Source organism: Lethenteron reissneri, chromosome 26 (assembly GCF_015708825.2).
Source record: "Lethenteron reissneri isolate LAM-NWPU_2019-01 chromosome 26, ASM1570882v1, whole genome shotgun sequence".
NCBI classification, from domain to species: Eukaryota; Metazoa; Chordata; class Hyperoartia; order Petromyzontiformes; family Petromyzontidae; genus Lethenteron; species Lethenteron reissneri.
Window position 1 is genome coordinate 2,394,066 of NC_083804.1, and position 22,392 is coordinate 2,416,457.

The following is a 22,392-nucleotide window of genomic DNA, read 5'->3' on the forward strand; positions in this document are numbered from 1 at the left end:
GCAGGGTAGTTTAGACAATAGGAGCAGCAGCACAGCAACGTGTGCAACCTCCCATTGATCTGAACGTGGCTGGTGCTGGAGCAGACGGCGTACAGATCAGGTGCAAATTGTAGGCAGGGGAAATTCCACGGAGGACTTTGAAAAGAGTGAGGCCAATCTTGGAGTTGACCCGAAATTGTATGGGGAGCCATTGGGGGTGGAGTGGTGCAGGTGAGAGGTCTGATTTCAGTATAGCGGATCACCTCTAGTTAACAGTGAGTGAATTAAGGATGCCATGCAAGACACACCATCAATAATATCCTAGAAAAGGCAACGAGTGTAGAATACCATTATGCGTGACTCTTACTGATTAAGAAAAGCTACTTGTGTTGACTTAAAGCTTTCGTGACTGCAGTAATTCATCCTCTTTGGAAGAAATGGTAAAGTCACGTAAATAGAAAATGAGAGTTATTTTTCAATTTTTCTATAATAATTATGTTTCTATCTACGTGACTTTACCGAAAGACCCAGAGAGTGTTAAAAGGTCCGATTCAAGAATCGATTCTCTCTTGCTTTGTCTCATGTCTCATGTGTGTTGTCCGTCTCTTTTGTTCCGTCTGCCTCATTAGCATAATCTCTTTCATTTCTTCCAACTTGTTCGTATTGTCTGTGTCATTTAAACTCTGTCTCATTTGTGTTGTCCGTCTCGTTTGTTCTTTGCACATCATTGTCCACCCCCTATGTTCTACCTCATTTTATCCTTGTCTCCTTCGCATCACCTGCATCACGTGTTTCCTGTTGTTTGTCGATCCTGCATCGGTAGCATTGCCTGCTTTGTTTTGTCCCGCGAGCTCACATTTTACGTAGCGCTTATAATTTGCACGAATTGTAACACGCAATCCTCGCGTGGTTCGACGCATGTGTCACGAGCAAAAACAGATTCGAAGTCGGTCGATGAATCGATGCGTCGTTTACGTGCCTAGAGATTATGGACACCATCTGCAAAGAAACGAGACAGCTGGGCCGGAATCGCATGGGGAAGAGTGGCAAAATACAAATACGAGACGACGCAAACAAAGGAGAGACGCTCACCCTCAGCTCTATTACACTGGTCAACAACAAAAAAATTCTGGCCTGGACTTTTGCAGCTGTTTTAGACTAATTTCAGGATGCTGATTCCAAATCTGATCTCAGATTTGCTTTATCACATCTCATTTTCATGCTATCGACATACCCCATTTTCATTGATTTACCCGAAATTAACTCTGTCACTTATGATTGCAAGTTGCTGCGAGTCAGTGACTGCTTTAGTGTTAAAATATGGTGCTGTATTTTTAGGATAGTGTGTGTATAATATCATTTTATGTAGATATCCACATGTATTTAATATTTTTCTTCTGCAGTTTTTATTGAAAATGCAATATTTGATATCTCAAAAACCTGATGTGATAGACAAAAACTGATGCCAGATTTGGAATCAGCACCCCAAAATTACCTTAACACCTTTGGAATACCTTATGCCAGAAAAAGCGTGTTGACCAGTGTTATGTTATGACGCCAGTCACAGACGAATATACATTTGTCTGTGACTGGATGTTTTTACGCAGTTTATTTTTATTTAAGCACAATTATTCATCCTGTTTGCAGTATGTTGTCATGTTAAACAGTTGTTTTTTTGCTCTTTTTAGCTTACAAATTCCCTCCGACCCTGCAATGTCATGTAAACTCCCCACCACTGCCAACTGTCTTGGATTGTGGTCTGCGAGTCTCTATGTAACTTTATGGGTCTCTGTGTAGCACTATGGATATCTATGCAACTCTATGGGTCTCTTGGCAACTCTCTTTGTCTTGATGTAACTATATGAGTCTATGTAACCATTTTGGTCTTTATGTGACTCTTTGAGTCTATGTAACTCTATGGGTCTGTATGTAACTATGTTATTGCGTTGTCTTGGGCTGTGGTCATCCTTGTAGAATATTTTTTTTTATCTCAATGGGGCCTTATCAGCTGAGTTAAAAACGTCTTAGATATACGCACATCAAGCCTGCTCACAACAACAAACTATTCCTTTTCTCCCACAAAACTGCTTTGGAGGAATAAAGGCATGAATATAAATGGAGAAAATTCTATATCCATCTTACCTTTGCTGGCGATGTAGCCATTACAGCAACCAATGAACATTAATCACAGGACGTGTTTGAAGGAGTGCACGAAAGAAGGCTGTAAATTAAATTCACGATGAATATAGGCAAAACAAAAGTCACGTGAAGAAAGTTTGATGGACACATTAAAACATTTTTTGGCGAGACACATTTGCAAACACAACAAAACGATGCAAACTCAATACGAGTCGTTCGGAGCAGGCTGTCTACTGTCCATTGCATAACTCTCAGAAACGGAGCTGTCAAACATACGATGCCATATTTGTATTTGGGACCCTTTAAACCCTACAGACACAAATTTTTGCTGTCCTAGGGTTAACAACAACAAAAACTTCAATTGTTGATGGCCAAAACTGCATTATTTATGTTTTGCGGATTTTAAACTGTAATGCCAGACTTAAAGTCAGCACATTAAAACCTGCATAGGGGAAGGCTCGTAAACAAATGAACGTTGAAACTTTGTTGATGTCCTCCAATTGGCAGAACAATGGACGCTGTACACGTATTTTGGTTTTCATACATTTTCAGTTATAAGCCAGATGATTGGAGCATATTTGTGTCAATTTATAGCCATTGAAGACACTCACTTGAATTTACGCTCAGTTACTCGTAAACCAACATTGAGATGAGTGTGGATCACGATACAAAAAAAAAGATAAAATAAAAAGGGAAAAAAGAGAGGGCGAGAGTGCTTTTGGGTCGCTGAATCTGATTTTGAAAAGACAGCGTACCAGTGTGCATGAAGAGAAGAACGTAGTTGCAACGACGACGCACATCGCCAGCTGTGACGTAACGATAATGAACGCGGACAGTGACAGAGAGAACGACGCAGCACAACAAGTTGAAAAGTGCACACAGAAGCGTGGAAATAATATTAATGCTCAGCATTTGCACAGAAAGACAGGAAGATGAATGAATAGATCGGGAAACAAACACATTGGAGACATGAAAGCACGTGGGCTTGGGCAGGATACATCAGCAGAAGGTATGATGGCCGATGAACAAGACTGGTGATGAACGTGCCGCCAAAGGAGTTAACCTCCGATTAGCATGGTTGGCTACGTACGGTGCGAAAGAAGTTCAAGGTACATACGTAAAACCTGCCCGAGCGCATGACCACCGTGGAGATGAATCGATGAGATGGATTAATGTGAAGGAGTGAGATGTACGTTGGCATTGTTGAGGGACGGTGGTGGTATGGGAGAGCCCTTGATCCAGCTTTGGATAGATCATGGTCTAGGCGAGCAGTGATGAAGGCAGCAAATAAAAGGTCTGAGCAGCAATGGGAGAAAAAAATAGCAGAGGCAAACAATTTTGGTTGCACAGTATTTGTTTTATACTTATGCCAATATTTTAGCTGGATACAACTCTTCTTTAAGATGGAACATCTAATTTGCAAGGGTGTCCAGTGTGTCACGTGATACATGCAAAACAAACACATCATAACACAAACATTTTTAAAATCTACAACTTATGCAGTGTATGTTTATACAATGTCAAACACATTTGTTCGGCTTCAAGAACAGAAACAAGACAGCCGAGGCAGTGTGCATGCATATCACACAGCAAATAAATAACTAAATAAAGAGACGCACAACCACGAACAATATATAAATGGTGCACACCCTGGGTTCGTATATGGAATGTTCTCTCGCTGTAACAGTCGCAAACAAATATAACAGTTGCAGCTGTAACACCCATGTAAGTAGGAAGTTTTGCGGACTTAAGTGGTTTAAAGGGAGAAGGATGGTTTGGGATCAAGGATGACACTAATGTTCCGTATGCTAATTGCAAAATTGATATCTGAGTTTAAGGGGAGCATGGTATAGCATAAATCTTTACTAAGGACTGACTTATTGCCAATAAGGAGGGCTTATGTTTAGTTACTCTTAGCCGTAGGAGAATGTTTTGGGCTGATCGCAGACCAGACAGAATCAAGAGAACAGTGAGGCAATGGAGATTCACAGCGGAGTGTCATCAGCAGATTCAGTACATTGAGATAGATGTCGATGCTGGAGATGAGTTTGCCAAATGGAGAAAATACACTGAGAATAGGGCAGGACTTCAGACAAGAGAATTTTGGAACACCGTGTCTAAGGGGTTTCTGAAAGGAAGATAAAAAAAAACCTTTGTGTGCAAAGTATGAGCAAAAGCCTGCGAATATAACATACTCTTGTAGGAATCTGAAGAAGGTTGAATAATCTATGGTGTCAAAGGCTGCGATTCGGTTCAGATGATGGAAACAGAAAACAGTGATTGGAGGATTGTACAAGTCGTTGAATGGACACAGGAAGACAGTCCAACCTTGGATGGATTACCTTGATGGAACCAAGATTTTACTGGGCCATGCAAAATTCTCGAGCCAATGAAATTATTCAAGGTGCTGAATCTGGGCAGTGCAGCCGACCCAACTTTAACCTCATATTCATGATCACTGGCAACTATATTAGAACCAAGCTTGCCAGGAGCATTGATCCCAAGCTGTCTGTCCCCACATTGGCCCGTCTGGTGGAATGTTGCACGATGAGATTTTGCGGCAGGCCAGGGAGCTCACTTATGGGAAACTATTACCCTCTTGTGACATCTTGGGGTCAACAAGGAAATGAGACACATGCCGGGACATCACTTGGCCTTGCTCAACCACCCAACCACGCTCGTTTTAAAACGACACTATATGACCGCAGTGCTTGGAGAGAAAAAAAAACAATTGCATGCAGACATTAACTTACAATAACGTAACCCCACTTACTGCCGTGTTAATCTTTGTCTCCCGGTGCGGCAATTGAAAAAATGGGGCACTATCTTAACCCCCCCCCCTTCCCCCACCGCCTCTATCCGACCAGCAGTATCAATGGGGACGGTGCCATCCATCGTATCGTCGATTGGCAGGTCGCGTCTGGTGGCGGAAATTTGTGGGTAATCCCATCTTTCCCATCTCTCCTCTTCCAAGAGATGGGAGTACGGGTACTAACGTTGAGTACTATACGTAATTACCGAGCTTACATTTTTTTTATGCGGAGGAACATTGCGAAAACATCAACACTGCGTACTGTAATGATGACCATATATTGTACTGTACAAGTTTAAATAAAACGTACCTGGAGCATCTGCTGTAGTCGCCTGCATTAGAAGATTACAAAACATTAGGAAATTGCCGATTAGAGATTCAGTCTGTGAAATGAAAATTTCATTGTGATGGGTCAGATTGTGTCAGAGAAGTGCTCATCAAATAAGAATTAGCCTGGTGGTGGCGGCTACGCATGCCCATAATCCAGCACTGTGGAGGTGGGGGTTAATGGATCACACACAGAGGTGTCGCAAAGGCTCCCTTCCTGTGGCCTTCGATGTGCCACACCAATGGCTTGCCAGGAGAAGGCGGTCCACCAAATACGTGGACTCCACCTGTTCCTTCTGCACGGTGATAGAATGTTTACGCCTCGCATACTTGGGTTTTCTTTTTTACCGGGATGCTCCGGTTTCCTCTCGCATGTCAACACTTAGTAATTGGCCGATAATCAACCGTCACATATAGAGGACTGCAGAACGTGGGCAATTGTTGATGTCGAAACACCGCGTGGCCGCCTTCCTGCTTGTCTGTGGTTCTCTCCGCCTCTGACTCACGTTCTGTCTCTCTGAGAGTGAATGAACACTATGCGTGTGACAGGTTTAAATTATAATTTCATCATGTTTTTTCCACGCTCGTGCGATGTCATGCACATCGGGGATTTTGGCGTGTACACATTCCACGAAGACAAATATTAGTGCGTACATACACTGTGTGTATACACGAGGTTAGTTGACAAAAAATATTCAGAAAAACAGACAAAAACCACAGCAACCTAAGCTAATACTTGCCAAATTATCAAAACCTATTGCAATTGTGGAGTGAAATTTGTGATATTTGCAATGCAATAATAACGATTGCCTCTTAGATATCATCCGAAATAAGCTTCCCCTGGATATTGACAAGACAGGCTTGTGTGGAATGGCGATGGCAGAAGCATGGATTGTGTGAAATCGAGCCCACTGTGAATAAAGCCGCATGCACTTTCACGGAGCTGCATACAAAGTGTGATGTGTGTGTCTGTGCCCTGCCGTCTGGAAGCGATGCTGCTGCTGCCGCTGCTGTTGCATGCATGCTGCATGCACAGTGCTGTGGACTATTGCAACCTCCTTTCCAATGCTCGTGCACAATTGCAGATTTTGAGCGTGCACCCTTTACAGAAACGCAACTGCAAGCTGCCCGTGCTATGTTGCAGCGGACAACCCTGCACATGCAGCTATAAATACACGTGCACCGTGCCGGCCTCTTTGCTCATTGCACGCACGTCCAGAGGGATCCGTGCGTGCCGCTTGCATCCTGCAGATGTGCAGGGCCGCTGTGCTTCGCCATAGCGTTGTTGCTGTGCAGTTGTCGTACCGCACGATACTCTATAGTGCTGCTCCGCTTCACCATAACATGCTGTCTAGAGTGAGCGCCAGACACTGCGCTGGCTGCATCTGCACGCATGCCGCACACGTGTTGGCTTGTTAGGCTTGAGTGCAACACGCATGCACGGGGAACGCCTGATTTCATGGTCCATAACATTGCTTGTCAAGGATAATGGGATACATTTTTTTTCCGCCCCCACATTTTTAATCATGGATACCGTGAGTCAGGGTTTGGGGTAGACATAACGTTATGCTTGGGTTTAAAACTGGAATTGCAACAAAATAATAGTTCACAAATTAATCTTTTTCATTTTCTTCTTCTTAATTATCTGCCTTGCAGTAATACATCTTGACGTAAAGCTTTCGTGACTGCAGGAATTCATATTCTTGGGTCTTTCGGTAAAGACACGTAGATAGGTTCAAAGAAAATTATCTTTGAACCTATCTACGTGACTTTACCGAAAGACCCAAGATTATATAATAGTAAAATATATTTTACACTTTGTAAAATATACTACGTCGGACGAGGTTGGTGAGAATAATCTCGGTGTTGGTTATGTAACAGGCACGTTACCGAAATGGCAACGAGGGAGGGAGGGGGTTGTTCTCCGAGGCTAAGAGGCTGGCCACTCCTCTCCGGAATTCATCTCTGAGACAGCAAACGGAATGCAGAGGAACGCCGGTTCCCTCTCTCAGCGCGGTGGTTTAAACAACTAGATCCTCCCACGCTGACGAATGTACGGACGGCTAAATAAGCGCATGCAACACAGATTGGACGCGATTGTGATTGGGCATCGCATTTCGCCAAGTCCGCCAGAAAACGATTGTTGCGACCGTAACTGGATGGCATTAGCTGAAATGAACTAAACGTTTGCTGTGTGTCATTAAAAACATTGTACACAGGCAGATATGTATAATACTGCATTAGCATATCTTAGCATTAGTGTTTTTTACAGTGAAAATCTCAACCGTAGCCTGTATCTGAATACAAATCACAGTATCTGCACGAAATGGCATTTATCGATCTCGTCTCATTATTGCAATCAAAGCGTAGAAGGAATATCTGCTCGTTATTACTTTTTTTTTGCTTTTGCACTCTTTAATTTGCAATCTGCAAGTGAGGCGAGCAATCGTGGATTTCCATAGATTTCCAATGGGAAAACCGAGACTGTAATCTTCTGGTCGACTTGGGCGTTTTTTTTCTTACGAAATTACCATCGTGTTTGCAATAGTTATGTCTCCACACCGCGACGTGCAGCGACCTCGTCGAGCGAGCACTCTCGTCACGTTCCACGCTATGAACCTTATAAAGCCCCGACCCTTAACCTCTGCCATCGTGGAAATCTCAAAAAAATATTCTAATTTGTCTTACCAGCTAAGGCCCACTGAGGCGTGTAGCCGTTTCTTTAGAAGCGACCTGGTTATCACAAATGATAACTTAACGAAGTGGCTTATGACGTGGAAATATACAGCAGCCAAATGCTCTCTCAACGCATGTTTCAAATGTGCAGTAGGTGTCAGGGTCGGGATTGAACCCACTGCCTCCTGTATACCAGGCAAGGTAGTTAACATCTCGCATCCCTCCTGTGTGTTACATTTAACGATGGCGAGTAAGGGGATTGGCGTGCTCTTCATTCCCGCCGTGCTTTGTCCGTGATTTCCCTTCGGCTGCACGTTCATGGCCAGGCGTGGGATGCGGTATCAACGGAACGTAGAGGAAGTCTTTTCCAGTTGGGCCTCTTTTTTAAAATGAATAATGGAGTCCCGTGATGAATTACTCCTGGTGCGCAAATACCAGCACTTTGCAGTTATTTGCCCAACAGGATCCATTGCACTCCGCAGATAACAAGAGTTGTGGATATGAGGGTCGTAGATAGGAGGCATTCCACTGGAGTTAAAGTAATTTACAGTAACATTTCAGTATGGGTTTCTAAATAATATTGACATGGTCACAGAGGGGTTTCGTTTTAAGGGTCTAGAGTGTGTTAAGAGTGGAGTGTAAATGAAGTGCCCTGTGTGTGTGAATTACATAGAAGCTGGCAACAATTTTCACTCCCCCACAGTACTTTGTGTGTCCTTTCATGAGCTGCTTTTGTTTAATTTGAAGTCAATTTCCGTGAGAATGTTTGACGAGTCTTGTTTTTCTCGTGGTAGCAGCAAGTGGCTATCTAGCACGGTATCCGGCACCACTGCACATGCCTTACCAGTCTGCTCCACCGCTGCTCTTGTTAAACAAACAACAAATAGACAACACTGGCCATCCAAACGGCTCTGAAGGTCATCAGCATACCACTCATTGCAGGGATAGAACTTGAGGACACCTCATCACGCAGGTGTGTACGCTTAGCTGTGAGGCTCCAGGGTTAGCTGATGTGTGCACAACGTGAGTGGCCCGTGATATAAGATTGCTCAAGCAGGTCGTTTGAGTTGTATCACATACATACACAACACAAAGATCACCCGTAAAGCCTTAGCAGACTGTTGGGGCAAGTGCTGTTAGCGAGTAGCACCTAGGATGGCCAGCACGGCACACGAGGGTGCGGGTGGCCAGCGCCACGCCGGGCCGCCTTTGTCTCCCCCAGTGGCGATGTTTCCACACCGCACCAGGTATTCATTTGAGGCTGAGACAACCTAGGGGAGGCCCAGGACTGGTTCAGATAATCGTCACTGGTGTTGGCCGTGAGCGGGAATCGAATCCGGGTCGCCAGATTTGTAACGCAGCGTAGCGCTAACCGTTGCACCACCACTCCACACGCATACACACACGTACAAACTCACTCCTCCACAATGCTTCCAATTTGACTGGGGACTTGGAGCCCTGCTGGCCCCGCAGTTATCTACTGAGCCTCTTTATTTTCTTCCTTACAGTTAACAAAGGGACGGTGTTTGTTGTTACTCTTCCCATTGAGTCGAGTAGCAGGGGTGGTTGCTCTGCTTCCGAGCATCTCATTTGGCATTCCCAGCCAACTGCTAACGCGGCCGGTGTAGCATTCCCAGAATGATGGGGCAGGTCCATCCCAGATGTAGCATTCCCAGAATGATGGGGCAGGTCCATCCCAGATGTAGCATTCCCAGAATGATGGGGCAGGTCCATCCCAGATGTAGCATTCCCAGAATGATGGGGCAGTGTCCGTCCCAGATGTCGAATGCCCAGAATTATGGGGCAAGGTTCATTACAGATGTAGAAATTCAATAATGATGAGACAGGGTCCATCCCAGATGTAGAATTCCTAGAATGATGAGGCCGGGTCCATTCCAGATGCCACACATTCATTGAGAATGTCTGTAACAATAAAAGATGAACACGTTTATGTTCATCTCGCTACAGAGCACACTGCGCACTACCAACGGCTTCCATGCTTCACTCCGAGGGTGCCTCCTGCTGCCAAACCACGTTGAACACTGTTCAAACGCAGTGTTCGCCAGTAATAAGTGATAACCACTGTAAGCGAATATTAAAGCGCTTAAAAGTGGTGGGCATTATTGTTATGATTACAGTACAGCAGTCCGTTTTGATACACACTGTGTCACACGTTCACTCTCGTGCAGGCTGTGAACGAACTAGGCACATTGTCTTCAGCTAACGAAGCATCTGCCGCATTGTAATTGGGGCACATTGACGGCACAAGGGTGTCTAGCCAGGAATGTCTGGCTGCTTTCTGCTCGCACCAGCACTGCATTGTGTCGCGTGTCTGCGAACCGATAGATGACTGGCCAATGTGACGTAACTTCCTGTGATGCAACGCCTCAATGGAAGGTCCACGTTTAGCTCGGGCAAGGGATGTTGAGCAGAAAAAAATGTTCATCACAGTCGTTTTTGATGTTCTCGCCCAGAGCAGTGGCTCATGGTAGTACACAGAGCAACACAAATCAACGGTCTTGGCAAGACGCACAGTGCCGCGTCGACAACAGAACGATGTTCTGAGGAGCAATTGCTCTGTTGCTGCAACATAAGAGTCGCTACATATGGAATTGGGCTTCATATGCGTTGGGCTAAGTAGGGGTTCACTTCTTCCTTTCTAAACTCTTAACTGGCCTAGGAATCCCTTGGCTCAGCCATTGTGATGGCTTGCCATGTTACACCGCTAAAGAAATTGTTATTTTTAATCGAGTCTAAAATAAATGCCAACATTATAGCTGGGGAGCTAATGCTAATAACGCGTAACACCCAGGTGTATAGGGTTTAAATGGGGAATCCTTGTTGTCTTTCAATGGCAGTCATAATATCAGTTGCCTAAAGGCACGTTTTAAATAAGTAAAGCATAACGCTGTTTATAACATTTTTAAAACGTAAGGGACTGCTTTGGCAGTGGTGTATAAAACATATACTGATAAAACTATACGACGCCTGTCATCAATACCTCAGTATAAATGAATCACGTGGAAGCTGATACATTTGGAAGTTTCTCTCTTCAGATTACAGAGAAAGGGAAACCACTGCGACCATTTTGATTTTCATTGAAATTGGTAACTTTCCTTGAATAAGACCCACAATATTATTGTATTATGCCTGCCGTGTTTGTTTTTAAGCAGGGTCGTAACCCAGAAGGTGATACTATTGCTTATGTAATAACAAGTGAGGTAGTGATTTCTTTATATGCCATGCACTTGTCATATATATGATGTAACATTGTTATGTAGAGATGCGCTAATTTCCATCATGTGACCTGTACCTAAAGATTAACGTGATCTATAGGGTGTGTCCTTCTTATATTTATACGAGTGACATTTCTGACTTTTTCTGCTGATCTGTTTCTCTCTTTTTTATCCAGTTGAACCTACGGATTACTTCAGGTAAATATTATAAATGTCCATTAAAAAAAACACCCCAGTGTTTCTTACGCATCCACCTTAGAACCGAATCGCCCATCACCGAATTGTTTATTTTCTCCTCTTTACCCTCCGATACCTTTTACATATTCAGTCGTTATCACGCCGTGTCTTCTGTCTCTTCCCATTTTTTCCTCGTGTTTTGTTCCTGAGTTCAGCGTGTTCTGTCTTTCGTTTGACATTGTCTTCCCTTTTAATAGCTCCCTCTTTTCGTTCCTTAACGTCCCTCTTTGCGGTTTCAGATAACTTGTTATCTTTTTCGCTTCTTTGTCCCCCATTTTGAGCGCATCGTCCATTAGAGGTGGTAGTTCATTATGTAAATGGGAATCAATTGAATATTTTTTCTTGTCAAGGAATTTACATTTATTGCTTAGAAGCACTATAAATTCTCCTGCCTCTTGAAGACGATTTGCGATGTTAGCTATCTCGGTTTGTCCTTGTCATTAGAGGCAACCTTGCATCTTGCCAGCCGGCGATTACTTTCATGTGTGTAGAATTTGCTGAGGATAAAAACATATCTAACAATCGGGAGTTGTCCGTCAGAATTGCCAATATAATGTATAGCTTTTCCACTTCTGCTTCCATTTTCGTGTTTGAGACCACACTCTGCAGTGAAGACTTTATAACCTTTATATCCACTACAGAATGCATTAATTCACGTATGGATGTGGTGGGTATGAGTAATACACAATAGGATACAGTAGCGTATACTGTGCATACAACACGAGGTGCTGTCGTTAGATTCATACTTGGCAGCGGGCCAATCTGGGAGTGACATTTCTACAGAAACTGTGATGGTTGGATTGCTATAATAAAGCATCTCCATACTGATTATGGCACATATTTTTTGGGTCTTTCGGTAAAGTCACGTAGATAGGTTCAAAGAAAATAACAAAAAAATACAAAAAACTACGACGTTACGATCGCAACTCAAGCGTTTGTCATCAGTAAGAAAAAAGAGGTTGGACAGCTTTTTTCTTTCTTCCTGATGACGAACGCTTGTGTTGCGATCGAAACGTCGTAGTTTTTTCGTTATTTTTTTTATTTTCTTTGAACCTATCTCCGTGACTTTACCGGAAGAGCCAATGAATATGAATTCCTGCAGAAACGAAAGCTTTAAGTCAAGATTATGGGTACCTAATAGCGGCAGGGACGTGGAGTTAGCAAACTCCCTGTGGCCTACTCCTCGCCTGCCCTCCAAGTTGTTTATTTATTGAGGCTTTTTCAGTAAGAGAGTCAATTATTGAATTCATACTCAATTTAGAAACTCAATACTTACAACAACAAAACATCTCACCAAATTACAACGTTGATCTATCATTTTATAGATGTCTGTGATGGCTGCTACTAAACACGTTGTAGAATTCAATAAAAAATGGACGCACATACTTGTGCATTAAAAAAAATGCGTCGGATATGCTTTGACCATACGTTGTGCCAAATAAAAACACATTTTAACATGTTGAGTTCAGGCACATACAATATATGTCTATATTTGGACCTATTACTCATTTCCAATATATTTAATTGTTTGCTTTTAAAAACAAAACCCCCCGAGTGTGTTATGGTGATAAGGCTGCGTGAGTAAGTTCCAACATGATGGGATACAAATGGTCACTTACAGCTGGCTTTAAAATGTACACATTGTAGTTCATGATAAACGTATACCGGCAAGATGCTCTGTGTAATTACATCCAAAAACTTTAATACGAATAGTAATGTTGTTTATGTGTGGTGAATCTTGAACGTGTCCACTTAATTCCGTCCATATATTACTGCATTACCAACAACAAAGAAAATGCTATTGAAAGTCCGTCCTGTGACAGATCCATTCGTGAATTTGCCACATTCACCGGTTCCATCTGCCGCACCTTCCGAAGGTTCATGGTTACTGGCACCTCCGATTAGCGCTGTTGGCTACGTACGGTGCGCACGAAATTCAACATACGTACGTACTGACACAGAATGCGTTGTACATGCTTGTAATTTCTTTCTGTTTCCTCAGCTGTCCACCGTACAACTGTGATACAGGAGGGCACCTTGGTGGAAAATTGTTTTCCAGACACAGAAGGTATGACATTGAATTGAAGCTACCATGACCAAACCGATACTGAAATATATATCTATATACGTACAGTATATTAATAAAACTCTGTACGACAGAGTTTGAATTTAAACCACTGTAAAAAGAATGTTAGACAAATATAACAATGTGTTATGAAGTTGAATCTGATATTGCTTATCCACTGATTATAAAAAAAATCAATTAAGGGTAATATTTGGGTTAACAAGCGTTAAGGGTGTTTTAGTCTGGTACAGAAAAACTAAGCTGTGATGGTCACTTAACTGGTTGGGAAATGTAGCAGATCATCCGATTCACAATGATAAGTTTGTAAGTTACAATCCCAGTTGGGAGTAAACTGTGCCCATGATCTTTCCAGATTTGCTAAATTGAATATCAGTATGAGAAGCCAGAAGTAGTTTTCCTATGGCATAGATGATGAAGCCCGTGACCACAAGTTGCACTTTTAAAAGCATAAAAGAGCAACTTGTGGTATTGCCCCTTTGCCACAATAAAGAGGACCGGTGGCAAATGTTATCTCTGAAAATCAGGGTCAGATTTGGCAATTTAGCGAGTGTTTCTGTGATGTCCTAGCGGAAAGGGGGGCCCGAGGCTCACACACATCATTAGGCAAAGGGAGAGATGCCGTTGCCAGGGTTGCCGGGCCTCATTGGGTAGAAGACATAGGCACAATCCCTGCGCATTCGAGACAAATGTGTCCTCTGTCAAGGACGCGTGGAGTGTGACCGGATAAACTAACAGGCGTGGATGACCTCCGTGGCGAGCTGCTTATGGAGGGGAGTGATAATAACAATGCGTGAGCCACTCTGCATGACGTCAACGCAACTCCCTAGGACAACGGGACGTGTTGTGTACGCGAGGGCTATTAAGATTTCCGTTGATGGTCTGAAATTAAAAGAGTAACCAAGGTTGCACCGATTGCAACGCATATTGGGGAATCTCTCTTCTCGTCATACTGGGGAAGGTGCTGGCGGAAGATTATTCAACATAATTTTGTGAGGCATGCTGAGAATCTTGCTGAATCCCATTGTGGGTTCAGGCAAAGGATGCCCTCCCACTGGTTAACCATATTGACTCCCTGTGTGCAATGTACACTCATGACCTGATGATTACTGTGCATGCTATCAAGTTAGGGAAACCCTGCTGTTGAACCTGGAGCTTGATTCAATGAGGTGGGATGTTACCATCAGCCCTACGAAATCCAAACACTTCGCCAGACACACTCGCCGTGTTATTCCCCCCGCATCTTATTGAGGGGCGGCAGCTGTTTAGAGAGTCAAGGACTTCTTTTGCACATTGCACAATGCTCGTGGGCAACTGGAATTTGGAAGCAGATATCTCGATCTGAATAATCACACAGAATGGCAGCGTCATCCAGGTTTGTGTTTTGGTTTGGCCACGTGTTGGTGGTGGTGGATTTATACTGAAATTAACGTCATGAACCCTCTAACGCCCAACAAGGTTGTTACGTTTACAAAGATGTCATTCATACTTGGCCAGCGTTTTGATGATCAAATTGTGACTGATCATGCTCCTCCTCGCATCGAGCTTCATCAGGCGGTCAGCTAGGACATCGAGCGTGGCCCCTTCACCTCACTCTGTGCTCGAATATCCAGGTCCCTGACATCAGAATCCAGAATATTTATTTATACTGGAGGAAATCCGATGAGCTATGAAGCTCTTTTTCACACATGTCCGGTCGACCAATCGCCACAGCGTTGGTCGCTCTTTGTATTTCATAAATAATATTAATTATCTCCAATAACTTCAAAGAAAACATTGTAAAAGGTCTTCCACGGACTGTTATTTCAACGGGCTACTTTTACATTCGTTAATTAATTCAAATATGTTTTCTTCAAATAAGTCAATTTGATTTCAAAGGACTTCATTTGAACTGGATTCCTGTTGAGCTCTCGTGGCATTACTCTTGTGTGGTTAGAGGGACGTTGTTTTTACAATTTACTTGTCAGGTTACATGTATATTAGTTGCATTGGTTCTGTTGGTTTATAATTGAGCGCAGTTTTTTCGTGTAGTCTTATATTCACTTATTATTGATGTGCTACCAAGCAGCGTTTAGTTTGTAACGCTGTGCTCTGTTGAAGTTATTTTTCTCGATCTCAATCGCGTCTCTGATTTTGCATGTGAAGTCCACCTGTGTGTGCGTCCATCCCCATGACACGCGTTGCTCTGCCACGGCAGATAGCATCGCCCTGCCAGTGTTGGCTGCGTCCCGCTGCCCCTTCACACGCACTCACCCCGAGCCACGCTGCCGGTCTGCCCGCCATAGGGAGGGAAGCTCACATCTGCGTCGTGAGTCGGTGTACACCTTCTGAGTCCGTCACTGGAAGTTTGTCACGTGTTCTAACAGTTGTTGCACATTGTTGGTTGTGCAAAAACCCACTTTGATGTTGTGTTTGGTTAGCACGGGATGGGCCACGCACAGTGCGAAAGAAGTTCAACATACGTACGATCCTAGCGTTTCGATTAGCGTTGTCTTTCAAGATGTATGTATTTAACCGTAAGTGATTAAAATGTATCATTAATGCATTGTTTTGATTTAGAGGCCTTCGTGATCTGTCGCGGGCTAAATCCTTCATATATATTGCAATGCTTGCTGGACGCATTGCATGTCTGCCTCCGAAGCGCTCCGCATCGGAGGCTGTTCTTGCTCGGTGCAGAAGCGTCTTCTTGAGGTTAGTCCGTCCGTTGTGGATGGAGGTGCGAGTTCTCTCGTCGGTCCACATCAGCGTGAGTGTTCTGCCTGTGCGCACCGTGTGTGCCATTCTCCACTGAGGTTAGTGCTCAATTGGCACATCCAAGAAGGGGAGTTTACCACTTCCTTTCACTTCCACGGCGAAGTTAATCGCTGGGTGTCAAGAAATGTTCTAATTGTGCCGCGCGTGCGTGTCCCCATGTGGTCAGACAGCTCAGTGTGTCATCTGAAAGTAGCCCGTTGAAGTAGAAGTCCATTGAAGCACGGTCGAAATGGATTTCATTGAAGTTGTTCGAGATAATTTAGGTATTAAAAGCATCCAAGCCAGAATTACAAAGGAGCGGGAGTGACCCCCCCCCCCTAAGTAGCGACAGCCGGTGACGTTTAGGGAGGATTCTCAAGCACCGACGAAGCTCAAAGCCGTTGGAGAGAAACGTCGCCGTTCGTTGGAATCCGGTTCAGTCACGAAAAGTCGGAAAGCCTCCAGTGAGGAGAAGCTTTATCGGTCACAATCTCATCATCAACACACTGGGCACCAATACGTAAGATATCTGTAAGCGTGACAATCTTGTAGGGTGGTGGAGGGTTCATGACAAGGATGTCGGCATAAAGTCACCACCAACGCGTGGCCGATCCCGAAAACAAATATGAGCCATTTGCTGCATTGGCTACGAAAACTTCTCGAGTTGAGTTCGAAGCGACATTATGTGTGTGACTGTGAGCCTGCGAGAGCGCGTGGGCACGAGGAGATGACGTGAGCACGAGGAGATGACATGCCTGAGAGGACGGTTGGCTACGTACGGTGTGAAAGAAGTTCAACGTACATGCAATGAACGTTGGCTAGGACAAATTGCTTTTGAAAATCGCTCTTAGGAAGATTAGTTAAAGAAGTATTAAAACGAATGTAAGATGATTAGTATGTAAACAGACAAGGATATATGTAGTTAATTAAACTTCTGTGGAATTATACTTATTTAACAATTAATTATATCTTCATGGGCTTTCTATATATAACAATACGTATACACACATGTTTTTGTAATAGTCCTCATAGTATTTGATATTTCTTTGGACAGGAATAATCAACATCCTTTAATTAGCCAAAATAATCCATTACGATTCCAGAGCAGCTGCTCTGCGCAAAGAAATGGCCAAAGATGAACTTACACAGTCCCATAATGTAGTACAGTACAACGTTGCACATCGTTGCAAGCAATGATAGTTCAACTTTGGGGTACAATTTCGGAGCGACACAGCAGTGAGATGTTAACTTCCTCGCCTGGTATATAGGAGGTCGTGGGTTCGATCCCAACCTTGACGCCTGCTGCTGTATATTTGGAGTTTGCTTGTTCTCCCTGTGGTCGTGTGGATTTTTCTCCGTGTCCTCCGGTTTTTCTCACCACATTTAGAATCAACATCGCGCGTTTAGAGTGTTTGGCCGCTATCAATTTCCACGTGATGATAAGCGGCTTCATTGAGCTATCATCTTTGGCCAGGTCGCTTCTGAAACAGAGCTATATAGCTCAGTGGGTCTTACCGAGTAAAATAGAAATAGTGAACCTAGCTTAGCAATAGGACACCATTGCAGCAACTTTGTGTATTTACCAACAGGCCAGAACCCGTCTCTTTTGCATGGAGACCAAGGATGTGAGAGTAGTTATCGGAGCACGGATATTCCGTTGAATAATTAAGTCGGAGGTACAGCTTTATCAATTTATAATTTGAGCTTCAACACCATTCCACAATCAACGGCCTCCCCTTTCAAAAGCCAGGCACCGCCGCAGCAGCAGAGGCCGTCTTGGTAAATCTCCTAAAATGCCACCGATGTGGTGACGGTGACGCTCCCGGTGAGCTGGCCGCCAACGCGGCCCCTACGGAGGTGACAGCGCAGAAAGCGAATTCCAAAAAAGAACCCCCCCCCACCTCCTCCTCCGTCAAGCCCCCCACCCCACTCCCGCCGCGCCTGCGTGTGGACGCGTTTGACCGCGATCGTGGTGACGCGGAACGCCACGGCTACATTCCCGTGGCTGCCGTTGAATTCCCCCATCGAGCACACCGCCCGTCAATTGATGTCTGCCTCTCCCTAAGCCAGCCGCGCGCTAAAATAAGCACCTCGTGCAGTCTGTTACCATCACCACGAGGGATACGATGGCAGGACTTCGCCACGGATCCCATGTGTAACGCGTTGGCCATTACAGTTGCGCTCGAACGCCGCTATTCCCGGCAGTCTAACGGGGTTAAAAGGCGAACCCTCTGCGTGTGCACACGTGGGTGCGCTGCATCTGTGAACGCATTCGTCTGTGCGCGTACGCGTACACGCGCGTACGCGCGCAGGCAGGCGGTGTTAACAGGATTCATTTTTCGATGTCTTACGTAAGGGCAAACGAGGTTTGGAATTTGCCGGGGTGGATTAGTGTCGTTCTTACTGACCAATCACACGCCTCACCACATTTGTCTCCCAGAGCTGTCAATTATAGCTTTGGGTACCGTTATTATTTATTTATATTAAAGCCGAGGTGACCTATGGCGTATCCTTGCACCGTATTGCAGCCAATTAGACAGCAAACGGGACGGATCGTATCTGGGTTTTTTTTACTGCTAATTAGAGATACACTCATCAGGGTCACTGAAAATCCTCATAATCACTACATTACGAGAAATCCCAGAATTGCTGTTGTACGCACAGTACAACAGTTCTTTCAGGACAATAGCGCCCGATGTCTTACATAAGCACCAAATAAGACAAAGGTGATTCTGTTTAGGTATGATTTGAAAATGAGGAACATTACATGGATTTTAAAGATTGTGTGTGTTGCATAAGAGTCTACTTTGTATTCAACGCCACAAGAAGCCAGATTTTGTTATCCTGTAATGTGCGTCATATGGTGTAACTAAACCCTGCCACCGAAATGTGGAATTGGCTAAGGGCCTTTGCATTATTTGGTGCCCTTGAGATTTGACAGTCGACAGTGCTCCGTGACAATCATCACGCACGTGTGTTCCGGATTGCTTGATATCTCAATAATCGGGACTAAATCCGAAACGAGTAACGGCTAGCCTTGCCCATTAATGCCACCGACCGCTTCACTGTCTAGCCGCCTCTGCAGGAACATCCCCACGTCGCCACGGATTGTGTTTTGTTCCATGAGTGGGCGAGAGTACGTGTCACTGTACACCCTGGCGGCGGTGCGGAGTCTGCCTCCGCTCAGAGCGCCGAGACTCTCCGCTCAAGGTCAAGGAACGCGAAACCTCCAATTGAACGTTTCCACAGCGGTCCCTTTGGAGAATGTGGTCAGCATCACAGCGTATGGCAATCATTATTTATTTAGACCCCCCCCCCCCAATTGTTTTTATTTAGCCAGTAATTGCGGGGATCCTGCATTTGGTGACGTTTAACCAACACCCAACGACGTTGCACTGCATTAGCTTCGCGACTTTGTAAACGGCAAATGAATTGCGTTTTATTTTACGCTCCCCTGTTTCACGTACGTATACGACTGCCTCTCTGTTTATGATCAGCCGCACGCAAATCCCCGCTGCATTAACGAAAAGAGCCTCTCGCAGGCGGGCAGGGCATCATGTGGCACACTGTGCCATGCGCACGCTCATGCCAGCTCTCTCTCTTTCTCTGCTGCTGCTGATGCCACCATTTGCTCTCAAAGCAACGGCGCTGCGAATTCATTCGCACCTCCGATTTGCACCGGTTGGCTACGTACGGTGCGAAAGAAGTTCGACACGCAGACATACATAGCACAGCGGCCACGGAGCGAATAAAAACACATCGTGAGCGCCGAGAAGAATTTTCACAGCTCCATCGCGCTCATCCCTGCACCCCCCTCTCCTCTCTTGCTCTTGCTCCTCCGGTTTAGCTCCCTCCTCCCTTCTCTTAAGCCCCCCCACTATCCCTGCCCCCCCCCCCCCGTTATAAACCTGGAGGGAACCACACGAGGAACTGTTTCCGCATGTAGGGACTCATTTCCTCGTTATGCTCCTATACCCGGCAGCCGTGCAGAGTGGTTCGCTCTCCTCCACAATTGCAGTGGCTCTCAATTCGATTCAAGATATTCATTATTTTTACCTCTTGCTAAAGAAATGCTTTTTTCTGCTTACCCCAGTTTATTCCCGGCTGTGCTACCAGTATCATGCCATACGTTGAATTCGCATCATTTGCAGAGCAGTACAATGTTTTTTTTTTGTTCGAGAGCGTCTTGCCGAAGTGGATATCACAGAGTTACTTTTGAGACACCTTCAAGTGACCCTCTGGTCCACAGATTAGGGAGCAGCACCTCCCCCCCCCACTCTGCCACTGACATTAATGTCCGTCGCACGAGTAAGACCGATTTTTTTGATACTCAGAGGTGAAACTTAGCCCAATTCAGCGTGTGATGTTTTGAGTGCAAGGTCATTGTCACAAATATCGTCGTCGCTCTCACACAAGGGGTTGCGAAACACAACACTGATAATATACTCGAGTTAAGTCTGTCAAGCGCGCATTTTCATCATCATCGTAGCGCTGATATATGCTCGCTTAATGTTGCGTCAAATCGAAGTTATTTGAGCTGCAGTTTCCCACTGTTTTGCCGTTTAGTAAATCTCTAAAGGCTGATATCATACAACTTGTGACCGGTTATGTGCTGTTATTTTTTAAGTTGGTGTGGACTTTTCACAGCGTAACAAGCTGCGTGCATGGGCGCGTATCGCTTGAGCCAGACAGGCCCCTTCTGGATGATGGGCTGGCTGACACGTTAACAAGTGGCCTTTTCCCAAAATGACAAGTTGAACACCGTGTATACCGATAGACTTGTCAATTTAAATTCTGCATGACACTTGTGGTGTTTTAATGGGAATAGAACATTTAGACCTCGGTTTCATTCTTTAAAATATTTTCAAGGATGTGGCATGATGGAACACGCTCAGTCAAATATTAGAGGACTACACAATGTCAACTTTAAGCGACTCTCCCCTCTTAGTTAACGACGGTCACCACAAACGAACCACAAAACCTTGCTGATCGTATTCTTGCTTCGTTCGGTAAAGTCACGTAGAAGGGAAATAATAAAGTAATAAAAATATAAAACAATAAAATTCTCACGACGTTTCGACTGCAACACAATCATCATCAGGTGTGAAATCCAAATGTTCTTGCTGTGGATTTCACACCTGATGATGATTGCGTGTGTTGCAATCGAAACGTCAGGAGAATTTTATTATTTTTTATTTTTATTATTGTATTATTTACCTTCTACGTGACTTTACCGAAAGAACCAAGAATATGAATCCCTGCAGTCACGAAAGCTTTAAATCAAACCGTGCTGATTTTGTCAAGGACCATCTTCCCGTGATGCAAACTCCGGTCATCCCCTTTGCAGCTTTGGGCTATCCATCGAACAAAGATGGTCACCGCATTTACTTACGTTATCTAGATTGAAAACTCATTGCTTTAGAACTGCTTTTTGTGCTTAGTTTGTTATGCTTCAACTGCACCTGTGATTAACAAATGAAGGTCAACGTGCATACATAGTTCAGCATTGCCAAAGAGTGTCTCGGGCACACTGGTTAGAAGCCAACATTAATTTTATTTCCCACTGCAACACGATGATCGTCAATATGTTACAGTATGAGTACAACTGTCTTCCCAAGTTACTTTGAAGAAGCCTTCCGTTGTGGCGCGCATTCCCTTCGGACAAAGCCGCACGCTACTTTCGACAAGACTTAACTAATTAATCATCCTTAATCTGTCATCATCAGCAGCAATAATGGATGACGGCTTCCCCAACGCCGACACCATCCATCACGGTCTTGCGATGCCAAGATCCGTCTCGCTCCTGCTCATGAGCTCGTCCAGGGGTCGGCAACCAAAATAATAAGAAGAGACATTTTCTTTTCGAATTCGATAATAAACTCAAGGCTTCAAGAGCCGCTAATGCACGCGGTGAGTACAAGACGACATTGGTCCTTTACGAATAACGCGTCACGACGAAGCAGAGCTGAAGGAGCCGCGTTCGGCTCCGGGGCCGTTGGTTGCCGACCCCTGGGCTCGTCTCGTCTCCACGGTGCTTGTCCCGTCACACAATTGTGTTCCCGCCTTTGTCTGCCATTCCGTCACCAGCCTTGTCCATCGACCAGCACCGTTTCCCTTGCCCACGGTTTGATGCCTCCAAGTTGCGTTTGTTCTCGGATCTATGTGTTCCC

The 22,392-nt window shown here is 44.6% G+C and overlaps 1 protein-coding gene across 17 annotated transcripts in view; it reads left to right on the forward strand.

The window, feature by feature from the left end:
• Positions 1-22,392, forward strand: part of LOC133347466 (myelin transcription factor 1-like protein) — a 277,688-nt gene that overhangs the window by 153,893 nt on the left and 101,403 nt on the right. For all 17 annotated transcript variants that reach the window (XM_061559746.1, XM_061559740.1, XM_061559744.1 and 14 more), the window contains 2 exons: positions 11,346-11,367; positions 13,409-13,474. In XM_061559746.1, coding sequence (XP_061415730.1) covers positions 11,346-11,367; positions 13,409-13,474 — 88 coding nt within the window. The remainder of the gene's footprint in view (positions 1-11,345; positions 11,368-13,408; positions 13,475-22,392) is intronic.